The 25,025-nt window shown below is 51.0% G+C and overlaps 1 protein-coding gene across 3 annotated transcripts in view; it reads right to left on the reverse strand.

Annotated features, from left to right (window-relative positions):
* LOC134969637 (solute carrier family 66 member 2-like) overlaps positions 1 to 25,025 on the reverse strand; it is a 223,208-nt gene that overhangs the window by 89,071 nt on the left and 109,112 nt on the right. For all 3 annotated transcript variants that reach the window (XM_063945721.1, XM_063945720.1, XM_063945722.1), the window contains one exon: positions 20,025 to 20,246. In XM_063945721.1, the coding sequence (XP_063801791.1) occupies positions 20,025 to 20,218 (194 nt within the window). In that variant the 5' untranslated portion in view covers positions 20,219 to 20,246. The remainder of the gene's footprint in view (positions 1 to 20,024; positions 20,247 to 25,025) is intronic.

A 25,025-nucleotide genomic window follows, 5' to 3' on the forward strand; every position in this document is an offset into this window, starting at 1 on the left:
CGTCCAGATTTGACGAAAAATCTTTAGGTGTATGGGCAGCATAACTCTTTCATTAAGATAACCTGATCTGAGATATTGAAATAAATACAAAACATGCATGTTATACCGATGGAAGAATTGAGTCCAAGTTAGTTAAATAAGAGATTATTACATTTTATGTCAGACAAAATTCTCTAGGATGAAAACGGTCAGGCTGACACCCATGAGTGGTGCCACCCCTGACATCACCTAAGAATCTGCATGGGTGGGGCAATTACTGACATATTGTGACACATGACTCTGCATGGGCGGAGCCACCACTGACATTCTGTGGCATATGAATCTGCATGGGTGGGGCAATCACTGACATCCTGGACGTATAAATCTGCATGGGCGATGCCAGCTTTAACATTCTGTGACACATGAATCTGCACGGACCGTGCCATCATTGACATCCAATGATACATGAATCTGCATGGGTGGGGCAATTACTGACAACCTGTGACATATGGATCTGCATGGGCAGTGCCATAACTGATATCCAGTGACTCATTGATATCCGTGCCATCATTGACATCCAATTTTACATGAATCTGCATGGGCGGGGCAATCACTGACATCCAGTGACACATGAATCTGCATTGGTGGGGCAATCATGGGCGGAGTCGCCAATGACATTCTGTGGCATGTGAATCTGCATGGGTGGGGCAATTGTTGACATCCTGTATACATGAATCTGCATGGGCAGAGCCATCAGCAACATCCTGTGACATTAATCTGCATGGGCGGGGCCATCCCTGACATCCAGTGACACATGAATCTGCATTGGTGGAACAATCACTGACTCTTTGACACATGAATCTGCAAGGGCAATGCCAGCTTTAACGTTCTGTGACACATGAATATGTGTTTGTGCCCAGTGCCATCACCGACACCCAGTGGCACATAAATCTGCATTGGCATTCTGTGACAAGATACAGCAACTGCTGTGATGACGTCCCTCGCCTATCTTACGCCATTCCGCCAGACGCCTCTGTATGGCTTCTGTACTTCACTCTAGCCTTATCCTGTATCATGACGCAAAGGGGCATAACTGGTTGGTAACAGGACAGTGGCTTGAAGGCTTAAATTTAGCGAGGGCGTGTTGAGAGTGTATCATCGGAATTGCAGGCAGATGGTTTTATGTACCTACTATAGGGTTACTACAAGTGCCTATGGCTAATGATGACATGTATGAAAGCAAGTGTACGGAAATCAGATGCCTACAGCAATATACACGTGTAGTTCCATGTATACAATGTGAGTGCAATGGCTTGTGCTCATCCACCCCCCCCCCCCCCCCTCCCCACACACACACACACACAAACACACAGGGGAAGGGGGGGAATCCAATTGGGCGTGCAGTTTAACAAAGTAAAAAAAATCTTGTATACCTTGCGCCCAATTCTGGATTACTGTGGGTATGCGCGTTCCTGAAACCTGCGGTATCTACCTTTAAAAAAGTGGTTGCAGGGTTTTTGGCGCTGTAAACCCTGCGGCACATAAAAAACAAACAAGAAAAAACAACATACCTCACTCACAGGTGGTCTCCTGGGTTCCCGGTGCGCTCCCCTCCATCTAGTCACTGAGGAGGGGGCTACTGGGAGGCTCTGAGGGTACGGGGAGGTGCAAGTGCTGCTGGGCGATGTAGTTCTCCCAGCAGCCAGCTCCAGGGGGAGGGGGAATTACACAGCAGGACGGAGCAGGGTAACACACACCGGAGGTCACTCACACACACTTACACACACTCAAACATACTTATACACACATGCCACACACCTCATGGGGTTTTTTAAATTTCCCGCTCAGAATTGAATCCCCCCACAGTATGTGGCTGGCTATGCCTTATCTTGTCTGGTGTCTCTCTTTATGCTGTCAGTCTGGGCTAAGAAAATAGCGCAATAATGGGTATTGATCAGTGAGGTTTAACCCAGCACGGAAAAAAAACCTAATTTGCAACTCATATAATTGCTAAAATACAGGTATACCCTGGCTGGGTGTGGCATTTGTGACCCGATTCATTTATTTGCCAATACGCACAAACTAATGATGCTACAAACTGCAGGAGCAGTACCCATAGACTATTGCAGCACTGCAGTGACCTTGCCGATATGCAATTTGTTACACTGGGATAAATGTAGGCATGGCATCGAATGCGACGTTATCTGTCCTTTCATATTTCCACATTATCTCAGCCTTATTACTGGCACGGAGATCAGAAGCCGCTCATTAATGCGCTCGCATTAATTCTCCGCACATTTCATGGGCTGAAATAATGTGAGGGAACAAACTGGAAGTTGAAAGAAACATGACAGTTACAAGAATTGGATTTAATTAAGTGCCCCCGTGACAAGGAGAAATATTTTAAACTAATCATTAAAAAAAAAGAAAAAAGAAAAACTTGAACAAGCAATGCAGCAATACACGTCACCGGGTTTAGTAATTACATTGTAGAGTCGGAAAAGCAACAAGATATAATAAAGCCCACAAGGCGAAATCTACTGTCTAATTAGAGAAACGATGACATCTACATGTTGGTAAAAGTCAAACTGTGAAAGTTCCAGCTGTGTGACGTCAGCTCAGAGTCTAACTGCCCGGCGCCGCAATGTCATTGTCATACATGAATAGTCACCCCCCGCCAGCAAGCGGAGACGTCCATCTGGAGAACCCTCTAATTACCAGTAAAGAAAAGTCACAACCGTCTACGATGATAAAAGTAACGTCCCTGTATTAATGTAATGGACCTGATTCTGAGTCGGAATGCTGATGTTCACATAAGTTGTGATTGACACTGCGCATGTGACTGAAGCCCTAAAAAGTCACATGGCGGCGGCGCATGCCATTCTGCGTACAGAATCGCCTCATGGACTCTGGAATGTATTGGGCATTCCTGGGCGGTTACTGGGAGATTGCTAAACAGACGCACAAAGATATTCCATCTGATGGGCGTGTCGTGGGCGTGTCTCAGACTCAGGCGCATAATCGCATACATTTGCGGCTATACTCTGATGGAGATTCTGCACCTAGAGGGGCTGGTGCAAGTTCCGATGGTGCATCCGATGGTTGCACATTTAGACGCACGGTTGTACATAAGAGGAAGGGATTATTATAGCATTAGCATAAAGTCATAGACACGACTATTGGAGTTGCAGCAACGTCCGAATCAGCCCCAAAGTGTTATATGTAATAACAACACTCTGTGCTGCTGTCTGACAACACTCTGTGCTGCTATCTCACACCACTCTGCGCTGCTATCTGACAACACTCTGCGCTGCTATCTGACACCACTCCGCTGCTATCTGACACCACTCTGTGCTGCTATCTGATACCACTCTGTGCTGCTATCTGACAACACTCTGCGCTGCTATCTGTCACCACTCCGCTGCTATCTGACACCACTCTGTGCTGCTATCTGATACCACTCTGTGCTGCTATCTGACACCACTCTGTGCTGCTATCTGACACCACTCTGTGCTGCTATCTGATACCACTCTGTGCTGCTATCTGACACCACTCTGTGCTGCTATCTGACACCACTCTGTGCTGCTATCTGTCACCACTCTGTGCTGCTATCTGACACCACTCTATGCTGCTATCTCACACCACTCTGTGCTGCTATCTGACACCACTCTGCGCTGCTATCTGACACCACTCTGCGCTGCTATCTCACACCACTCTGTGCTGCTATCTGACACCACTCTGCGCTGCTATCTGTCACCACTCTGCGCTGCTATCTGTCACCACTCTGCGCTGCTATCTCACACCACTCTGCGCTGCTATCTCACACCACTCTGCGCTGCTATCTCACACCACTCTGCGCTGCTATCTGACACCACTCTGCGCTGCTATCTGTCACCACTCTGCGCTGCTATCTGACACCACTCTGCGCTGCTATCTCACACCACTCTGCGCTGCTATCTCACACCACTCTGTGCTGCTATCTGACACCACTCTGTGCTGCTATCTGACACCACTCTGCGCTGCTATCTCACACCACTCTGCGCTGCTATCTGACACCACTCTGCGCTGCTATCTGACACCACTCTGTGCTGCTATCTGTCGCCACTCTAAGCTGCTATCTGTCACCACTCTGCGCTGCTATCTCACACCACTCTGCGCTGCTATCTCACACCACTCTGCGCTGCTATCTCACACCACTCTGTGCTGCTATCTGACACCACTCTGTGCTGCTATCTGTCACCACTCTGTGCTGCTATCTGTCACCACTCTGTGCTGCTATCTCACACCACTCTGTGCTGCTATCTGACAACACTCTGCGCTGCTATCTGACACCACTCTGCGCTGCTATCTCACACCACTCTGCGCTGCTATCTCACACCACTCTGTGCTGCTATCTCACACCACTCTGTGCTGCTATCTGTCACCACTCTGTGCTGTTATCTCACACCACTCTGTGCTGCTATCTGTCACCACTCTGTGCTGCTATCTCACACCACTCTGTGCTGCTATCTGACACCACTCTGTGCTGCTATCTCATACCACTCTGTGCTGCTATCTGACACCACTCTGCGCTGCTATCTGACACCACTCTGTGCTGCTATCTCACACCACTCTGCGCTGCTATCTGACACCACTCTGCGCTGCTATCTGTCACCACTCTGCGCTGCTATCTGTCACCACTCTGCGCTGCTATCTGTCACCACTCTGCGCTGCTATCTGTCACCACTCTGTGCTGCTATCTCACACCACTCTGCGCTGCTATCTCACACCACTCTGCGCTGCTATCTGTCACCACTCTGCGCTGCTATCTGTCACCACTCTGCGCTGCTATCTGTCACCACTCTGCGCTGCTATCTGTCACCACTCTGCGCTGCTATCTGTCACCACTCTGCGCTGCTATCTGTCACCACTCTGCGCTGCTATCTGTCACCACTCTGCGCTGCTATCTGTCACCACTCTGCGCTGCTATCTCATACCACTCTGCGCTGCTATCTGACACCACTCTGCGCTGCTATCTGTCACCACTCTGTGCTGCTATCTCACACCACTCTGCGCTGCTATCTGACACCACTCTGCGCTGCTATCTGACACCACTCTGTGCTGCTATCTGTCACCACTCTGTGCTGCTATCTCATACCACTCTGCGCTGCTATCTCACACCACTCTGTGCTGCTATCTGTCACCACTCTGTGCTGCTATCTGTCACCACTCTGTGCTGCTATCTCATACCACTCTGCGCTGCTATCTGTCACCACTCTGTGCTGCTATCTCACACCACTCTGTGCTGCTATCTCATACCACTCTGCGCTGCTATCTGTCACCACTCTGTGCTGCTATCTCATACCACTCTGTGCTGCTATCTGACACCACTCTGCGCTGCTATCTGACACCACTCTGTGCTGCTATCTCACACCACTCTGTGCTGCTATCTGACACCACTCTGCGCTGCTATCTGACACCACTCTGTGCTGCTATCTCACACCACTCTGCGCTGCTATCTGACACCACTCTGTGCTGCTATCTGTCACCACTCTGTGCTGCTATCTCATACCACTCTGCGCTGCTATCTGTCACCACTCTGTGCTGCTATCTCACACCACTCTGTGCTGCTATCTCATACCACTCTGCGCTGCTATCTGTCACCACTCTGTGCTGCTATCTCATACCACTCTGTGCTGCTATCTGACACCACTCTGCGCTGCTATCTGACACCACTCTGAGCTGCTATCTCACACCACTCTGCGCTGCTATCTCACACCACTCTGCGCTGCTATCTGTCACCACTCTGCGCTGCTATCTGTCACCACTCTGTGCTGCTATCTGTCACCACTCTGCGCTGCTATCTGTCACCACTCTGTGCTGCTATCTCATACCACTCTGCGCTGCTATCTGTCACCACTCTGCGCTGCTATCTGTCACCACTCTGTGCTGCTATCTGTCACCACTCTGTGCTGCTATCTGTCACCACTCTGCGCTGCTATCTGTCACCACTCTGTGCTGCTATCTGTCACCACTCTGCGCTGCTATCTCACACCACTCTGTGCTGCTATCTGTCACCACTCTGTGCTGCTATCTGTCACCACTCTGTGCTGCTATCTGACACCACTCTGCGCTGCTATCTCACACCACTCTGTGCTGCTATCTCACACCACTCTGTGCTGCTATCTCACACCACTCTGCTCTCTGTCACCACTCTGCGCTGCTATCTGTCACCACTCTGCGCTGCTATCTGTCACCACTCTGTGCTGCTATCTCATACCACTCTGTGCTGCTGTCTGACACCACTCTGCGCTGCTATTTAACACCACTCTGCGCTGCTATCTGTCACCACTCTGCGCTGCTATCTGTCACCACTCTGCGCTGCTATCTGTCACCACTCTGTGATGCTATCTCACACCACTCTGTGCTGCTATCTCACACCACTCTGCGCTGCTATCTGACACCACTCTGTGCTGCTATTTGTCACCACTCTGTGCTGCTATCTGACACCACTCCGTGCTGCTATCTCACACCACTCCGTGCTGCTATCTAACACCACTCCGTGCTGCTATCTGACACCACTCTGTGCTGCTATCTGACACCACTCTGTGCTGCTATCTCACACCACTCTGTGCTGCTATCTGACACCACTCTGTGCTGCTATCTCACACCACTCTGTGCTTGCTATCTCACACCACTCTGTGCTTGCTATCTCACACCACTCTGTGCTGCTATCTGTCACCACTCTGTGCTGCTATCTCACACCACTCTGTGCTGCTATCTGACACCACTCTGTGCTGCTATCTGACACCACTCTGTGCTGCTATCTGACACCACTCTGTGCTGCTATCTCACACCACTCTGTGCTGCTATCTCACACCACTCTGTGCTGCTATCTCACACCACTCTGTGCTGCTATCTCACACCACTCTGTGCTGCTATCTCACACCACTCTGTGCTGCTATCTCACACCACTCTGTGCTGCTATCTCACACCACTCTGTGCTGCTATCTCTGTGCTGCTATCTGACACCACTCTGTGCTGCTATCTCACACCACTCTGTGCTTGCTATCTCACACCACTCTGTGCTGCTATCTCATACCACTCTGTGCTGCTATCTCACACCACTCTGTGCTGCTATCTCACACCACTCTGTGCTTGCTATCTCACACCACTCTGTGCTGCTATCTCACACCACTCTGTGCTGCTATCTCACACCACTCTGTGCTGCTATCTCACACCACTCTGTGCTGCTATCTCACACCACTCTGTGCTGCTATCTCACACCACTCTGTGCTGCTATCTCACACCACTTTGCTGCTATCTCACACCACTCTGTGCTGCTATCTGACACCACTCTGCTGCTATCTCACACCACTCTGTGCTGCTATCTGACACCACTCTGCTGCTATCTCACACCACTCTGTGCTGCTATCTCACACCACTCTGCGCTGCTATCTCACACCACTCTGTGCTGCTATCTGTCACCACTCTGTGCTGCTATCTGACAACACTCTGCGCTGCTATCTGTCACCACTCTGTGCTGCTATCTGACACCATTCTGTGCTGCTATCTCACACCACTCTGCGCTGCTATCTCACACCACTCTGCGCTGCTATCTCACACCACTCTGTGCTGCTATCTGTCACCACTCTGTGCTGCTATCTGACAAAACTCTGCGCTGCTATCTGTCACCACTCTGTGCTGCTATCTGACAACACTCTGTGCTGCTATCTGACAACACTCTGCGCTGCTATCTCACACCACTCTGTGCTGCTATCTGTCACCACTCTGTGCTGCTATCTGACAACACTCTGTGCTGCTATCTCACACCACTCTGTGCTGCTATCTGACACCACTCTGTGCTGCTATCTCACACCACTCTGTGCTGCTATCTCACACCACTCTGTGCTGCTATCTGACAACACTCTGTGCTGCTATCTGACAACACTCTGCGCTGCTATCTGTCACCACTCTGTGCTGCTATCTGACAACACTCTGTGCTGCTATCTGACAACACTCTGCGCTGCTGTCTCACACCACTCTGTGCTGCTATCTGTCACCACTCTGTGCTGCTATCTGACAACACTCTGTGCTGCTATCTCACACCACTCTGTGCTGCTATCTGACACCACTCTGTGCTGCTATCTCACACCACTCTGTGCTGCTATCTCACACCACTCTGTGCTGCTATCTGTCACCACTCTGTGCTGTTATCTCACACCACTCTGTGCTGCTATCTGTCACCACTCTGTGCTGCTATCTGTCACCACTCTGTGCTGCTATCTGACACCACTCTGTGCTGCTATCTCATACCACTCTGTGCTGCTATCTGACACCACTCTGCGCTGCTATCTGACACCACTCTGGGCTGCTATCTCACACCACTCTGCGCTGCTATCTGACACCACTCTGCGCTGCTATCTGTCACCACTCTGCGCTGCTATCTGTCACCACTCTGCGCTGCTATCTGTCACCACTCTGCGCTGCTATCTGTCACCACTCTGTGCTGCTATCTCACACCACTCTGCGCTGCTATCTCACACCACTCTGCGCTGCTATCTGTCACCACTCTGCGCTGCTATCTGTCACCACTCTGCGCTGCTATCTGTCACCACTCTGCGCTGCTATCTGTCACCACTCTGCGCTGCTATCTGTCACCACTCTGCGCTGCTATCTGTCACCACTCTGCGCTGCTATCTGTCACCACTCTGCGCTGCTATCTCATACCATTCTGCGCTGCTATCTGACACCACTCTGCGCTGCTATCTGTCACCACTCTGTGCTGCTATCTCACACCACTCTGCGCTGCTATCTGACACCACTCTGCGCTGCTATCTGACACCACTCTGTGCTGCTATCTGTCACCACTCTGTGCTGCTATCTCATACCACTCTGCGCTGCTATCTCACACCACTCTGTGCTGCTATCTGTCACCACTCTGTGCTGCTATCTGTCACCACTCTGTGCTGCTATCTCATACCACTCTGCGCTGCTATCTGTCACCACTCTGTGCTGCTATCTCACACCACTCTGTGCTGCTATCTCATACCACTCTGCGCTGCTATCTGTCACCACTCTGTGCTGCTATCTCACACCACTCTGCGCTGCTATCTGTCACCACTCTGTGCTGCTATCTCATACCACTCTGTGCTGCTATCTGACACCACTCTGCGCTGCTATCTGACACCACTCTGTGCTGCTATCTCACACCACTCTGCGCTGCTATCTGACACCACTCTGCGCTGCTATCTGTCACCACTCTGCGCTGCTATCTGTCACCACTCTGTGCTGCTATCTGTCACCACTCTGCGCTGCTATCTGTCACCACTCTGTGCTGCTATCTCATACCACTCTGCGCTGCTATCTGTCAGCACTCTGCGCTGCTATCTGTCACCACTCTGTGCTGCTATCTGTCACCACTCTGTGCTGCTATCTGTCACCACTCTGCGCTGCTATCTGTCACCACTCTGTGCTGCTATCTGTCACCACTCTGCGCTGCTATCTCACACCACTCTGTGCTGCTATCTGTCACCACTCTGTGCTGCTATCCGACACCACTCTGCGCTGCTATCTCACACCACTCTGTGCTGCTATCTCACACCACTCTGTGCTGCTATCTCACACCACTCTGCTGCTATCTGTCACCACTCTGCGCTGCTATCTGTCACCACTCTGCGCTGCTATCTGTCACCACTCTGTGCTGCTATCTCATACCACTCTGTGCTGCTGTCAGACACCACTCTGCGCTGCTATTTAACACCACTCTGCGCTGCTATTTGTCACCACTCTGCGCTGCTATCTGTCACCACTCTGCGCTGCTATCTGTCACCACTCTGCGCTGCTATCTGTCACCACTCTGTGATGCTATCTCACACCACTCTGTGCTGCTATCTCACACCACTCTGCGCTGCTATCTGACACCACTCTGTGCTGCTATTTGTCACCACTCTGTGCTGCTATCTGACACCACTCCGTGCTGCTATCTCACACCACTCCGTGCTGCTATCTAACACCACTCCGTGCTGCTATCTGACACCACTCTGTGCTGCTATCTGACACCACTCTGTGCTGCTATCTCACACCACTCTGTGCTGCTATCTGACACCACTCTGTGCTGCTATCTCACACCACTCTGTGCTTGCTATCTCACACCACTCTGTGCTTGCTATCTCACACCACTCTGTGCTTGCTATCTCACACCACTCTGTGCTGCTATCTGTCACCACTCTGTGCTGCTATCTCACACCACTCTGTGCTGCTATCTGACACCACTCTGTGCTGCTATCTGACACCACTCTGTGCTGCTATCTGACACCACTCTGTGCTGCTATCTCACACCACTCTATGCTGCTATCTCACACCACTCTGTGCTGCTATCTCACACCACTCTGTGCTGCTATCTCACACCACTCTGTGCTGCTATCTCACACCACTCTCTGCTGCTATCTCACACCACTCTGTGCTGCTATCTCACACCACTCTGAGCTGCTATCTGACACCACTCTGTGCTGCTATCTCACACCACTCTGTGCTGCTATCTCTGTGCTGCTATCTGACACCACTCTGTGCTGCTATCTCACACCACTCTGTGCTTGCTATCTCACACCACTCTGTGCTGCTATCTCACACCACTCTGTGCTGCTATCTCACACCACTCTGTGCTGCTATCTCACACCACTCTGTGCTTGCTATCTCACACCACTCTGTGCTGCTATCTCACACCACTCTGTGCTGCTATCTCACACCACTCTGTGCTGCTATCTCACACCACTCTGTGCTGCTATCTCACACCACTCTGTGCTGCTATCTCACACCACTCTGTGCTGCTATCTCACACCACTTTGCTGCTATCTCACACCACTCTGTGCTGCTATCTGACACCACTCTGCTGCTATCTCAATCCACTCTGTGCTGCTATCTGACACCACTCTGCTGCTATCTCACACCACTCTGTGCTGCTATCTCACACCACTCTGCGCTGCTATCTGACACCACTCTGTGCTGCTATCTCACACCACTCCGCGCTGCTATCTGACACCACTCTGCGCTGCTATCTGTCACCACTCTGCGCTGCTATCTGTCACCACTCTGCGCTGCTATCTGTCACCACTCTGCGCTGCTATCTGTCACCACTCTGCGCTGCTATCTGTCACCACTCTGCGCTGCTATCTGTCACCACTCTGCGCTGCTATCTGTCACCACTCTGCGCTGCTATCTCATACCACTCTGCGCTGCTATCTGTCACCACTCTGTGCTGCTATCTCACACCACTCTGCGCTGCTATCTGACACCACTCTGCGCTGCTATCTGACACCACTCTGTGCTGCTATCTGTCACCACTCTGTGCTGCTATCTCATACCACTCTGCGCTGCTATCTCACACCACTCTGTGCTGCTATCTGTCACCACTCTGTGCTGCTATCTGTCACCACTCTGTGCTGCTATCTCATACCACTCTGCGCTGCTATCTGTCACCACTCTGTGCTGCTATCTCACACCACTCTGTGCTGCTATCTCATACCACTCTGCGCTGCTATCTGTCACCACTCTGTGCTGCTATCTCACACCACTCTGCGCTGCTATCTGTCACCACTCTGTGCTGCTATCTCATACCACTCTGTGCTGCTATCTGACACCACTCTGCGCTGCTATCTGACACCACTCTGTGCTGCTATCTCACACCACTCTGCGCTGCTATCTGACACCACTCTGCGCTGCTATCTGTCACCACTCTGCGCTGCTATCTGTCACCACTCTGTGCTGCTATCTGTCACCACTCTGCGCTGCTATCTGTCACCACTCTGCGCTGCTATCTGTCACCACTCTGTGCTGCTATCTCACACCACTCTGCGCTGCTATCTCACACCACTCTCTGCTGCTATCTGTCACCACTCTGCGCTGCTATCTCACACCACTCTGTGCTGCTATCTGTCACCACTCTGTGCTGCTATCTGACACCACTCTGCGCTGCTATCTCACACCACTCTGTGCTGCTATCTCACACCACTCTGTGCTGCTATCTCACACCACTCTGCTGCTATCTGTCACCACTCTGCGCTGCTATCTGTCACCACTCTGCGCTGCTATCTGTCACCACTCTGTGCTGCTATCTCACACCACTCTGTGCTGCTATCTCACACCACTCTGTGCTGCTATCTCACACCACTCTGTGCTGCTATCTCACACCACTCTGTGCTGCTATCTCACACCACTCTGTGCTGCTATCTCACACCACTTTGCTGCTATCTCACACCACTCTGTGCTGCTATCTGACACCACTCTGCTGCTATCTCACACCACTCTGTGCTGCTATCTGACACCACTCTGCTGCTATCTCACACCACTCTGTGCTGCTATCTCACACCACTCTGCGCTGCTATCTGACACCACTCTGTGCTGCTATCTCACACCACTCTGCGCTGCTATCTGACACCACTCTGCGCTGCTATCTGTCACCACTCTGCGCTGCTATCTGTCACCACTCTGCGCTGCTATCTGTCACCACTCTGCGCTGCTATCTGTCACCACTCTGTGCTGCTATCTCACACCACTCTGCGCTGCTATCTCACACCACTCTGCGCTGCTATCTGTCACCACTCTGCGCTGCTATCTGTCACCACTCTGCGCTGCTATCTGTCACCACTCTGCGCTGCTATCTGTCACCACTCTGCGCTGCTATCTGTCACCACTCTGCGCTGCTATCTGTCACCACTCTGCGCTGCTATCTCATACCACTCTGCGCTGCTATCTGACACCACTCTGCGCTGCTATCTGTCACCACTCTGTGCTGCTATCTCACACCACTCTGCGCTGCTATCTGACACCACTCTGCGCTGCTATCTGACACCACTCTGTGCTGCTATCTGTCACCACTCTGTGCTGCTATCTCATACCACTCTGCGCTGCTATCTTACACCACTCTGTGCTGCTATCTGTCACCACTCTGTGCTGCTATCTGTCACCACTCTGTGCTGCTATCTCATACCACTCTGCGCTGCTATCTGTCACCACTCTGTGCTGCTATCTCACACCACTCTGTGCTGCTATCTCATACCACTCTGCGCTGCTATCTGTCACCACTGTGTGCTGCTATCTCACACCACTCTGCGCTGCTATCTGTCACCACTCTGTGCTGCTATCTCATACCACTCTGTGCTGCTATCTGACACCACTCTGCGCTGCTATCTGACACCACTCTGTGCTGCTATCTCACACCACTCTGCGCTGCTATCTGACACCACTCTGCGCTGCTATCTGTCACCACTCTGCGCTGCTATCTGTCACCACTCTGTGCTGCTATCTGTCACCACTCTGCGCTGCTATCTGTCACCACTCTGTGCTGCTATCTCATACCACTCTGTGCTGCTGTCTGACACCACTCTGCGCTGCTATTTAACACCACTCTGCGCTGCTATCTGTCACCACTCTGCGCTGCTATCTGTCACCACTCTGCGCTGCTATCTGTCACCACTCTGTGATGCTATCTCACACCACTCTGTGCTGCTATCTCACACCACTCTGCGCTGCTATCTGACACCACTCTGTGCTGCTATTTGTCACCACTCTGTGCTGCTATCTGACACCACTCCGTGCTGCTATCTCACACCACTCCGTGCTGCTATCTAACACCACTCTGTGCTGCTATCTGACACCACTCTGTGCTGCTATCTGACACCACTCTGTGCTGCTATCTCACACCACTCTGTGCTGCTATCTCACACCACTCTGTGCTGCTATCTCACACCACTCTGTGCTTGCTATCTCACACCACTCTGTGCTTGCTATCTCACACCACTCTGTGCTGCTATCTGTCACCACTCTGTGCTGCTATCTCACACCACTCTGTGCTGCTATCTGACACCACTCTGTGCTGCTATCTGACACCACTCTGTGCTGCTATCTGACACCACTCTGTGCTGCTATCTCACACCACTCTATGCTGCTATCTCACACCACTCTGTGCTGCTATCTCACACCACTCTGTGCTGCTATCTCACACCACTCTGTGCTGCTATCTCACACCACTCTCTGCTGCTATCTCACACCACTCTGTGCTGCTATCTCACACCACTCTGAGCTGCTATCTGACACCACTCTGTGCTGCTATCTCACACCACTCTGTGCTGCTATCTCTGTGCTGCTATCTGACACCACTCTGTGCTGCTATCTCACACCACTCTGTGCTTGCTATCTCACACCACTCTGTGCTGCTATCTCACACCACTCTGTGCTGCTATCTCACACCACTCTGTGCTGCTATCTCACACCACTCTGTGCTTGCTATCTCACACCACTCTGTGCTGCTATCTGACACCACTCTGTGCTGCTATCTCACACCACTCTGTGCTGCTATCTCACACCACTCTGTGCTGCTATCTCACACCACTCTGTGCTGCTATCTCACACCACTCTGTGCTGTTATCTGACACCACTCTGTGCTGCTATCTCACACCACTCTGTGCTGCTATCTCACACCACTCTGTGCTGCTATCTCACACCACTTTGCTGCTATCTCACACCACTCTGTGCTGCTATCTGACACCACTCTGCTGCTATCTCACACCACTCTGTGCTGCTATCTGACACCACTCTGCTGCTATCTCACACCACTCTGTGCTGCTATCTCACACCACTCTGCGCTGCTATCTCACACCACTCTGTGCTGCTATCTGTCACCACTCTGTGCTGCTATCTGACAACACTCTGCGCTGCTATCTGTCACCACTCTGTGCTGCTATCTGACACCACTCTGTGCTGCTATCTCACACCACTCTGTGCTGCTATCTCACACCACTCTGCGCTGCTATCTCACACCACTCTGTGCTGCTATCTGTCACCACTCTGTGCTGCTATCTGACAACACTCTGCGCTGCTATCTGTCACCACTCTGTGCTGCTATCTGACAACACTCTGTGCTGCTATCTGACAACACTCTGCGCTGCTATCTCACACCACTCTGTGCTGCTATCTGTCACCACTCTGTGCTGCTATCTGACAACACTCTGTGCTGCTATCTCACACCACTCTGTGCTGCTATCTGACACCACTCTGTGCTGCTATCTGACACCACTCTGTGCTGCTATCTCACACCACTCTGTGCTGCTATCTGACAACACTCTGCGCTGCTATCTCATACCACTCTGTGCTGCTATCTCACACCACTCTGTGCTGCTATCTGTCACCACTCTGTGCTGTTATCTCACACCACTCTGTGCTGCTATCTGTCACCATCCTGCGCTGCTATCTGTCACCACTCTGTGCTGCTATCTCACACCACTCTGTGCTGCTATCTGACACCACTCTGTGCTGCTATCTCATACCACTCTGTGCTGCTATCTGACACCACTCTGTGCTGCTATCTCATACCACTCTGTGCTGCTATCTGTCACCACTCTGCGCTGCTATCTGTCACCACTCTGTGCTGCTATCTCACACCACTCTGTGCTGCTATCTGACACCACTCTGTGCTGCTATCTCATACCACTCTGTGCTGCTATCTGTCACCACTCTGCGCTGCTATCTGTCACCACTCTGTGCTGCTATCTCACACCACTCTGTGCTGCTATCTGACACCACTCTGTGCTGCTATCTCATACCACTCTGTGCTTGCTATCTCACACCACTCTGTGCTGCTATCTGACACCACTCTGTGCTGCTATCTCACACCACTCTGTGCTTGCTATCTCACACCACTCTGTGCTGCTATCTCACACCACTCTGTGCTGCTATCTCACACCACTCTGTGCTGCTATCTCACACCACTCTGTGCTGCTATCTCACACCACTCTGTGCTGCTATCTCACACCACTCTGTGCTGCTATCTGGCACCACTCTGTGCTGCTATCTCACACCACTCTGTGCTGCTATCTCACACCACTCTGTGCTGCTATCTCACACCACTCTGTGCTGCTATCTGACACCACTCTGCTGCTATCTCACACCACTCTGTGCTGCTATCTGACACCACTCTGCTGCTATCTCACACCACTCTGTGCTGCTATCTGACACCACTCTGTGCTGCTATCTCACACCACTCTGTGCTGCTATCTCACACCACTCTGTGCTGCTATCTGACACCACTCTGTGCTGCTATCTGACACCACTCTGTGCTGCTATCTCACACCACTGTGCGCTGCTATCTCACACCACTCTGTGCTGCTATCTGACACCACTCTGTGCTGCTATCTGTCACCACTCTGTGCTTCTATCTCACACCACTCCTTGCTGCTATTTGACAACACTCTGTGCTGCTATCTGACATCCAAGGGTTTGATAATGGAGATACAGACAGTTTATAATTGTGGGGAGGGTATGCTGTTACCTTTAACCACTGTCTGCTTGCACAGAAATCACTAATAGTGAGCTACTGTACTTTGGGGCTACGAGCCTTTTTTCACCACACTACCATTATTATGTAACAAACTGGGTGTTCTTCTGGGTTCTAATGGGTACATAGCGTGTAGAATAGGCATGGCCGGGAGTATCCGCTGGAGGTGTTGTGGTCAGTATGTGTCATCAAAGTGACTAAGCCGGCTTGGAGCTGTAACTGTCACTGGTAATAGCAGGTGCGCCTTTAGGATCAGCTATAACAGTGATGGCTAACCTTGACACTCCAGCCGTTGTTGAACTACACATCCCAGCATGCCCTGCATCAGTTTTGCTATTTGGCCATGCTAAAACTGGTGCAGGGCATGCTGGGATGTGTAGTTCAACAACAGCTGGAGTGTCAAGGTTAGCCATCACTGAGCTATAACATAGAAACATACAGGGGGATATTAAATAAGCGCTAATTGTCATGCCAGAACAATCCAATTAGCAGGGAATATGCCATGAGTGACTGTCCGATGACGGACAGAACCGATTAAGTCCATGTAAACACATGTACATGCACACATTTACACACTAGGGTTAATTTTGTATCAGGAGCCAATTAACCTACCAGTAAAATGTGATGTGGGAGAATATACAAACTACACACAGTTAGGGCCACGGTGGGAATCAAACCCATGACCTCAGTGCTGTGAGGCAGTAATGCTAACCACTAAACCGTCCGTACCACCCTTAATGTTCTATCTCCTTCTGTAACTGTCCCCGGTCTGCACTGCCACACATTGGCAGTGGTATACCTACCGTGGGTACAGGGATGCGGCAGCTATGTGGCCCGGACTGTCTCCAGGGCCCGTCACTACCCCTACACCTGCCATGGAATTGCATAGCCGCTCGTTGAGCTCCATATCTGACTTGGATCCCCCCGCCACCAGCCTCCCCTTCACCTGCACCCCCCGCCGCCCCCCGTGAGTGCCGTAACAGTCCTCGGTCACCATTGACGCACACTGGTAATAGCAGGTGCCCCCATTGGAAGGGCTATAACGTTCTAGCTCCCTCTGTAACTGTCCCCGCTCAGTAATGACGTACACTGGTAACAGCAGGTGCACCCTGGTAAATATGCATGTTTTCAGGACCTGGGGCAGTGCTACTGCCTGCACACTGATAATGGGGGTCATTCAGACCTAATCGATCGCTAGATGGTTTTTGCAGTCCTGCGTTCGCATAGTCGCCGCCCACTGGGGCATGTATTTTAGCTGTGCAAGTGTGCGATCGCATGTGCAGCCGAGCGTTACAAAAAAACTTTGTGCAGTTTCTGAGTAGCCCAGAACTTACTCAGCCGCTGCGATCACTTCAGCCTGTTCAGGATTGGAATTGACGTCTGCAAACACTTGGACACGCCTGCGATTTTCCAACCACTCCCTGAAAACGGTCAGTTGACACCCACAAACGCCTTCTTCCTGTCAATCTCCTTGCGATCAGCTGTGCGAATGGATTCATCGTAAAACACATCGCACAGCAACGATCTGCTTTGTACCCATATGACGCACCTGCGCATTCGTGGTACAGACGCATGCGCAGTTCTGACCTGATCGCAGCACTCAAAAAAATGCTAGCGAGCGATCAGGTCTGAATGACCCCCAATGATGGCTATATACCCCATCTGTCTCACCCCTGTCTGTCTACCCCTCCCCTTTAGAATGTAAGCTCTCACGAGCAGGGCCCTCTTCCCTCATGTGCTTACCCTTTTCTTACTTTAATAATCTTCAGCTGCACCAAATCCAGCAGTCTTCTGCCACCTGATACTTATTCCAGTGTCATCTCATCTGCTGATGTAACTATGTTTATTTATCCTGTACTTGTCCTATATTGTCGTCAACTGTAATGGGCCCTACACACTGGCCGATATTTTGAAAGATATGAACGATCTCGTTCATAAATGAACGAGATCTCGTTCATATCTTTCAGTGTGGAGACTTAAGCGATGAACGATGCGCGTCCCCGCGCTCGTTCATCGCTGGTCTCCTGTCGGCTGTGCATGCAGGCCAATATGGACGATCTCGTCCATATTTGCCTGCACGTCTATGGAGCCGGGTGACGGGGGGAGTGAAGAAGCTTCACTCCCCCCGTCACTGCCCCCCCCGCCGCCGGGTCGCTCGTCGGCCGTATCGGCCGTCGGGCACCTCGGCCAGTGAGTAGGGCCCATAAGTTGCTGTTTTCCTGTTTGATTACTTGTTTATGTACTCTGTAATTGGGCGCTGCGGAACCCTTGTGGCGCCATATAAATAAAGGATAATAATAATAATAAAATAGTGCACAGATAGGTGCTGTCCTGAAACGCGGATGATTGTTGCATGTTTTCGTGCTGCACATGTTCTGAAGCCGCACATATGCAAATACAGACACATCTCCACCTGCAATTAAAGGGGCATAAATGGGTGTGGACAGTATACTGGCATGTAGGCTAAGTCTAGTGTTGAGAGTGTATCATCAGAACTGCGGGCACAGTAGCGCACATGCAGATGATTTTGTGCACCTACTGCAGGGTTAGTGTAAGTGCTTGGAACAGAGAAACGTACAGTATAGCTCTGCAGACTGGTGAATGTCCGCATATAGGGGGTCATTCCGAGTTGATCGCTCGCTGACGATTTTCGCAGCGCAGCGATCAGGTGAAAAAACTGCATTTCTGCGCATGCGTATGCCCCGCAATGCGCACGCACGAAGTAAGGGTACAAATCCCTTTGTGGTTGTGCTCAGGTTCTAGAGAAGTTTTTCTTCGCACTGGCGGCCGCTAGAAGATTGACAGGAAGGGGGCGTTACTGGGTGTCAACTGATCGTTTTCTGCGAGTGTTTGCAAAAATGCAGGCGTGCCCGAAAAAACGCAGGCGTGGCTGGGCGTTCGCTGGGCGGGTGTATGACGTCAAACACGGACACGAACAGGCTGAAGTGATCGCAAGTGCTGAGTAGGTTCAGAGCTACTCAGAAACTACACAAACTGTTTTTGCAGAGCTCGGCTGCACAAGCGTTCGTACTTCTGCTAAGCTAAAATACACTCCCAGAGGGCGGCGGCATAGCGTTTGCACGGCTGCTAAAACTGCTAGCGAGCGATCAACTCGGAATGACCCCCATAGGGCATAATTCATGTTAGCAAGTGAAGCTGCCGCCCAGAAATTAAAAGAGCCGCCCACTGGAGCCTCGCAACTCATTTGCAACTGCGTACACATTTGCGGCCTATACAAAAAGATCAGTAGCAACTCAGACGCCATCTTTTTGCACATACACGCTCGTAGCCATCAGCAGATACACGTCCTGAAAACAACCGTGACACGCCTGCGTTTTTCCAACCACTACCCGAAAAGTCCCCATTAACACATCCAAATAGTCACTTCCTGTCAATCAGTTTGCGCATGCCCATTGTGATTTACGGCACATGTGCAGTCTGCCGATACTCGTTCTGTTGCGTGATAATCGGCCATTGTGTACAAACATGAATTAGTTCCAAGGTCGCATAGCAGGAGAAACCGCAGCTCACTGCATCACCCCTTTAGGGTCACTTCCACCATTAGTAGATCTACTGTCTATATTAATTACCTACAGTCTGCTGCCCCAGTTAGTAACGAGAGAACATTGTTTAGGACTGTTTACCAATTACTTACATTTGGTGGGTGGCACACTAACCCAAACACCAGTGACTGAGGTACAGGAAGGTTATCATATCTGTGTTCCTTTCCACTCACCAAAAGAATATTCTGAGAATATTAGCCACCAGCAGAACAAAGCACACCCAGGTGGAGAATCCGTCAGGATTAGACGTCCGCTTTATGTCCTGATACTGGGGGATGTAGGGCACAATCCCGCCAAACACCATGACACAGGAGGCGAGCCAGGAGAGGAGCGGCCAGGCGTCTATATCGTCCTCCGCAGAGTCCATCTTCTCTTCCAGCAATCTCCTTATACTCCTGTGGAAAAGCAGGACCTGGTCAGAACTGAAGATATCTAGCAGAAGGTTGGAAACATGGAGGACACATTTTTTCAATGCACAATGGACTTTGGGGTCTGTTTACTGACGGGTCTATTCATGAAGCGGTGAAACATGTGGAGAAGTGAGCCAGTGGAGAAGTTGCCCGTGGCAACCAATAAGCATTGACGTAACATTTATAATCTGCATGCTATACAACTGTACGGAGCAGCTGATTGGTTGCCATGGACAACTTCTCCACAGACTCACTTCTCCACACTTTTCACTGCTTCATGAATAGACCCCTAAGTCTTGGACTGAGATAAAGTGGATGGAGATAAAGTACCAGCCAACCAGCTCCTAACTGTCATTTCTCTTACGTCCTAGAGGATGCTGGGGACTCCGTAAGGACCATGGGGAATAGACGGGCTCCGCAGGAGACATGGGCACTAAAAAAGAACTTTAGGTATGGGTGTGCACTGGCTCCTCCCTCTATGCCCCTCCTCCAGACCTCAGTTTAATACTGTGCCCAGAGGAGACTGGGTGCACTACAGGAAGCTCTTCTGAGTTTCCTGACAGAAAGTATTTTGTTAGTTTTTTTATTTTCAGGGAGACCTGCTGGCAACAGGCTCCCTGCATCGTGGGACTGAGGAGAGAGAAGCAGACCTACTTAAATGCTAGGCTCTGCTTCTTAGGCTACTGGACACCATTAGCTCCAGAGGGAGTCAGAACGTAGGTCTCCCCTTGCGGTTCGTCCCGAAGCCGCGCTGCCGTCCTCCTCGCAGAGCCGGAAGATAGAAGCCGGGTGAGTATAGGAAGACAGAAGACTTCAGAGGCGGCAGAAGACTTCAGAGCTTCGCTGCGCGCCATTGCTCCCACACATCACACACACAGCACACACTGTTGGGTGCAGGGCGCAGGGGGGGCGCCCTGGGCAGCAATGTATACCTCTAGGACTGGCTAAATACTATATACACTTTGATTGTGTTATTTTTGAGAATCCCCGCCAGTTTGTTTGAAAGAGCGGGACCGAAGCCCGCCACTGAGGGGGCGGGGCTTGTCCCTCAGCACTCACCAGCGCCATTTTCTCCACAGCACACGCTGAGAAGCTGGCTCCCCGGACTCTCCCCTGCTGATCACCGGTGACAGAGGGTTTTAAAGAAAGGGGGGGGGGGGCACATATTTTGCGCAGTACATATATAATATAAAGATCGCTATATCTGGGTAATTTTTTCCAGGGTTATTGGCGCGGGGTGTGTGCTGGCATACTCACCCTCTGTCTCTCCAAAGGGCCTTGTGGGGGAACTATCTCCAGATTAGAGATTTCCCTGAGTGTGTGCAGTGTCGGTACGTGCGTGTCGGCATGTCTGAAGCGGAAGGCTCTCCTAGGGATGAGGTGGAGCGCATGAGTGTGGTGTCTCCGTCGGCAACGCCGACACATGACTGGTTGGATATGTGGAATGTTTTAAATGCAAATGTAAATTTATTGCACAAACGTTTGGACAAAGCAGAGTCCAGGGAATGTACAGGGGGTCATGCCCTGCCTTTCCCTATGTCACAGGGGCCTTCTGGGTCTCAAAAACGCCCACTTTCTCCAGTAGTAGACACTGATACCAACACGGATTCTGAATCCAGTGTCGACTATGATGATGCGAGGTTGCAGCCAAAATTGGCAAAGAGTATTCATTATATGATTATTGATATAAAGGATGTGCTGCATAATACAGATGACCCCTCTGTACCTAATCCAAGGGTCCACATGTTTAAAGAAAAGAAGCCTGAGGTTACTTTTCCCCCTTCTTATGAATTAAATGAATTATTTGAAAGTGCTTGGGAAACTCCAGACAAGAAACTGCAGATTCCCAAAAGGATTCTTATGACGTATCCTTTCCCGATCAAGGACAGGATACGGTGGGAATCCTCCCCAAGGGTGGACAAAGCGTTGACGCGCCTTTCCAAAAAGGTGGCGCTGCCGTCTCAGGATACCGCAACCCTCAGGGATCCTGCTGATCGCAAGCAGGAGACTACCTTGAAGTCACTTTACACACATACTGGTACATTACTCAGGCCGGCAATAGCGTCGGCTTGGGTTTGTAGCGCTGTAATAGCGTGGACCGATACCTTATCTGCTGATATTGATACGATGGATAAGGAAACTATTTTATTGACCCTGGGCCATATTAAGGATGCGGTCCTTTATATGAGAGAGGCTCAGAGGGATGTGGGCATACTGGGTTCCAGAGCGAACGCTATGGCGATTTCTGCACAGGCGAGCCCTGTGGACACGACAGTGGACGGGTGATGCCGACTCGAAATGGCATATGGAGGTTTTGCCTTACAAGGGCGAGGAATTGTTTGGGGACGTTCTAACGGACCTAGTTTCCACGGCTACTGCAGGTAAATCAACTTTTTTACCTTATGTTTCCTCACAGCCTAAGAAAGGCAAGCGCCAAATTATCAGATGCAGTCCTTTCGGTCGCATAAATCCAAGAGAGCTCGGGGATCTTCCTTTTTGCCAGAGGTAAGGTCAATGAGAAAAAGCTGCCAGCTACAGCCAGTTCCCAGGAACAGAAGTCCTCCCCGGCTTCTACTAAATCCACCGCATGACGCTGGGGCTCCGCTGAGGGAGTCCGCTCCAGTGGGGGCACGTCTTCGACTTTTCAGCCAAGTCTGGGTTCACTCTCAGGTGGATCCCTGGGCAATAGACATTGTTTCCCAGGGGTACAAGCTGGAATTCGAAGAGGTGCCTCCTCGCCGGTTTTTCAAATCGGCACTGCCGGCTTCTTCCCCAGAGAGGGAGGTAGTTTTGGCAGCGATTCAAAAGTTGTGCCTTCAACAAGTGGTGGTCAAAGTTCCCCTGCTTCAGCAGGGGATGGGCTATTACTCAACCCTGTTTGTGGTCCCGAAACCGGACGGTTCGGTCAGACCCATTCTGAATTTAAAATCCTTAAACCTATACTTAAAGAGGTTCAAGTTCAAGATGGAATCGCTCAGAGCGGTCATCGCAAGCCTGGAAGGGGGAGATTATATGGTGTCCCTAGACATAAAGGATGCATACCTTCATGTCCCCATATATCAACCTCATCAGGCGTTCCTGAGATTTGTTGTGCAGGATTGTTATACCAATTTCAGACGTTGCCGTTTGGGCTTTCCACGGCCCCGAGGATTTTTACCAAATTAATGGCAGAAATGATGGTGCTCCTGCGCAAGCAGGGTGTCACAATTATCCCATACTTGGACGATATCCTGATAAAAGCGAGATTGAGAGAACAGTTGCTGGACAGCGTATCACTCTCCCTGAGGGTGTTGCAACAGCATGGTTGGATTCTCAATCTACCGAAGTCACAGTTAGTTCAAACGAACCGATTGCCTTTCTTAAGCATGATTCTGGACACGGAACAAAAGAGGGTCTTTCTCCCGATGGAAAAGGCCCAGGAACTTCAGAGATTGGTCAGGGACCTGTTGAAGCCAGACAGGGTGTCGGTACATCACTGCACTCGAGTTCTGGGAAAAATGGTGGCGTCTTACGGGGCCATTCCATTCGGCAGGTTCCATGCAAGGACTTTTCACTGGGACCTTCTGGACAAGTGGTCCGGGTCACATCTACAGATTCATCAGATGATCCGCCTGTCCCCCAGGGCCATGGGGTTCCGGTATGAATGGTCGACCATGTTATGGTCGACAGTCATTAGGTTGACCACTATTGGTCGACATTGACATGGTCGACATGGACACATGGTCGACACATGAAAATGGCCGACACGTGAAAGGTCGACACGTGAAAAGGTCGACATGCGTTTTTTTACTTTTTTGCGCAAAGTGACCGGGAACCCCAATTAGTGCACCGTGTCCCCTCGCATGGCTCGCTTCGCTCGCCATGCTTCGGGCATGATGCCTTCGCTCCGCTACCGCTTCGCTCGGCACAGATTACCGTTCCAATCGTAGTCCACGTGGATCGTTAAGTATGGAAAAGTTCCCCAAAAGAAAAAAAAGTTAAAAAACTCATGTCGACCTTTTCATGTGTCGACCTTTCATGTGTCGACCATGTGTCCATGTCGACCATGTCAATGTCGACCAAAAGTGGTCGACCTAATGACTGTCGACCATAACATGGTCGACCATCTGAACGGATACCGGGCCAGGGTATCTCTCCTGTGGTGGCTGCAGAGTGCTCACCTTCTAGAGGGTCGCAGGTTCGGCATTCAGGACTGGGTTCTGGTAACCACGGACGCGAGCCTCCGAGGTTGGGGAGCAGTCACGCAGGGAAGAAACTTCCAGGGTCTGTAGTCAAGCCAGGAAGCTTGTCTGCACATCAATGTGCTGAAATTAAGGGCCATATACAACGGCCTTCGTCAAGCGGAGACCTTACTTTGAGGTCTACATGTTCTGATTCAGTCAGACAACATCACAGCAGTGGCTCATGTAAACCGCCAAGGTGGCACAAGGAGCAGAGTGGCAATGGCAGAAGCCTCAAAGATTCTTCGATGGGCGGAGAGTCATGTAAGCGCTCTGACAGCAGTCTTCATTCCGGGAGTGGACAACTGGGAAGCAGACTTCCTAAGCAGACACGATCTGCATCCAGGAGAGTGGGGACTTCATCAGGAAGTCTTCGCAGAGATTGTAAGTCAGTGGGGACTGCCTCAAATAGACATGATGGCTTCACGCTTCAACAAGAAACTTCCGAGATATTGCGCCAGGTCAAGGGACCCTCAGGCGGTTGCAGTGGACGCACTGGTGACACCGTGGGTGTTTCAGTCGGTCTATGTGTTCCCTCCTCTTC

The sequence above is a fragment of the Pseudophryne corroboree genome, chromosome 11 (genome assembly GCF_028390025.1).
Source record: "Pseudophryne corroboree isolate aPseCor3 chromosome 11, aPseCor3.hap2, whole genome shotgun sequence".
Classification (NCBI taxonomy): domain Eukaryota; kingdom Metazoa; phylum Chordata; class Amphibia; order Anura; family Myobatrachidae; genus Pseudophryne; species Pseudophryne corroboree.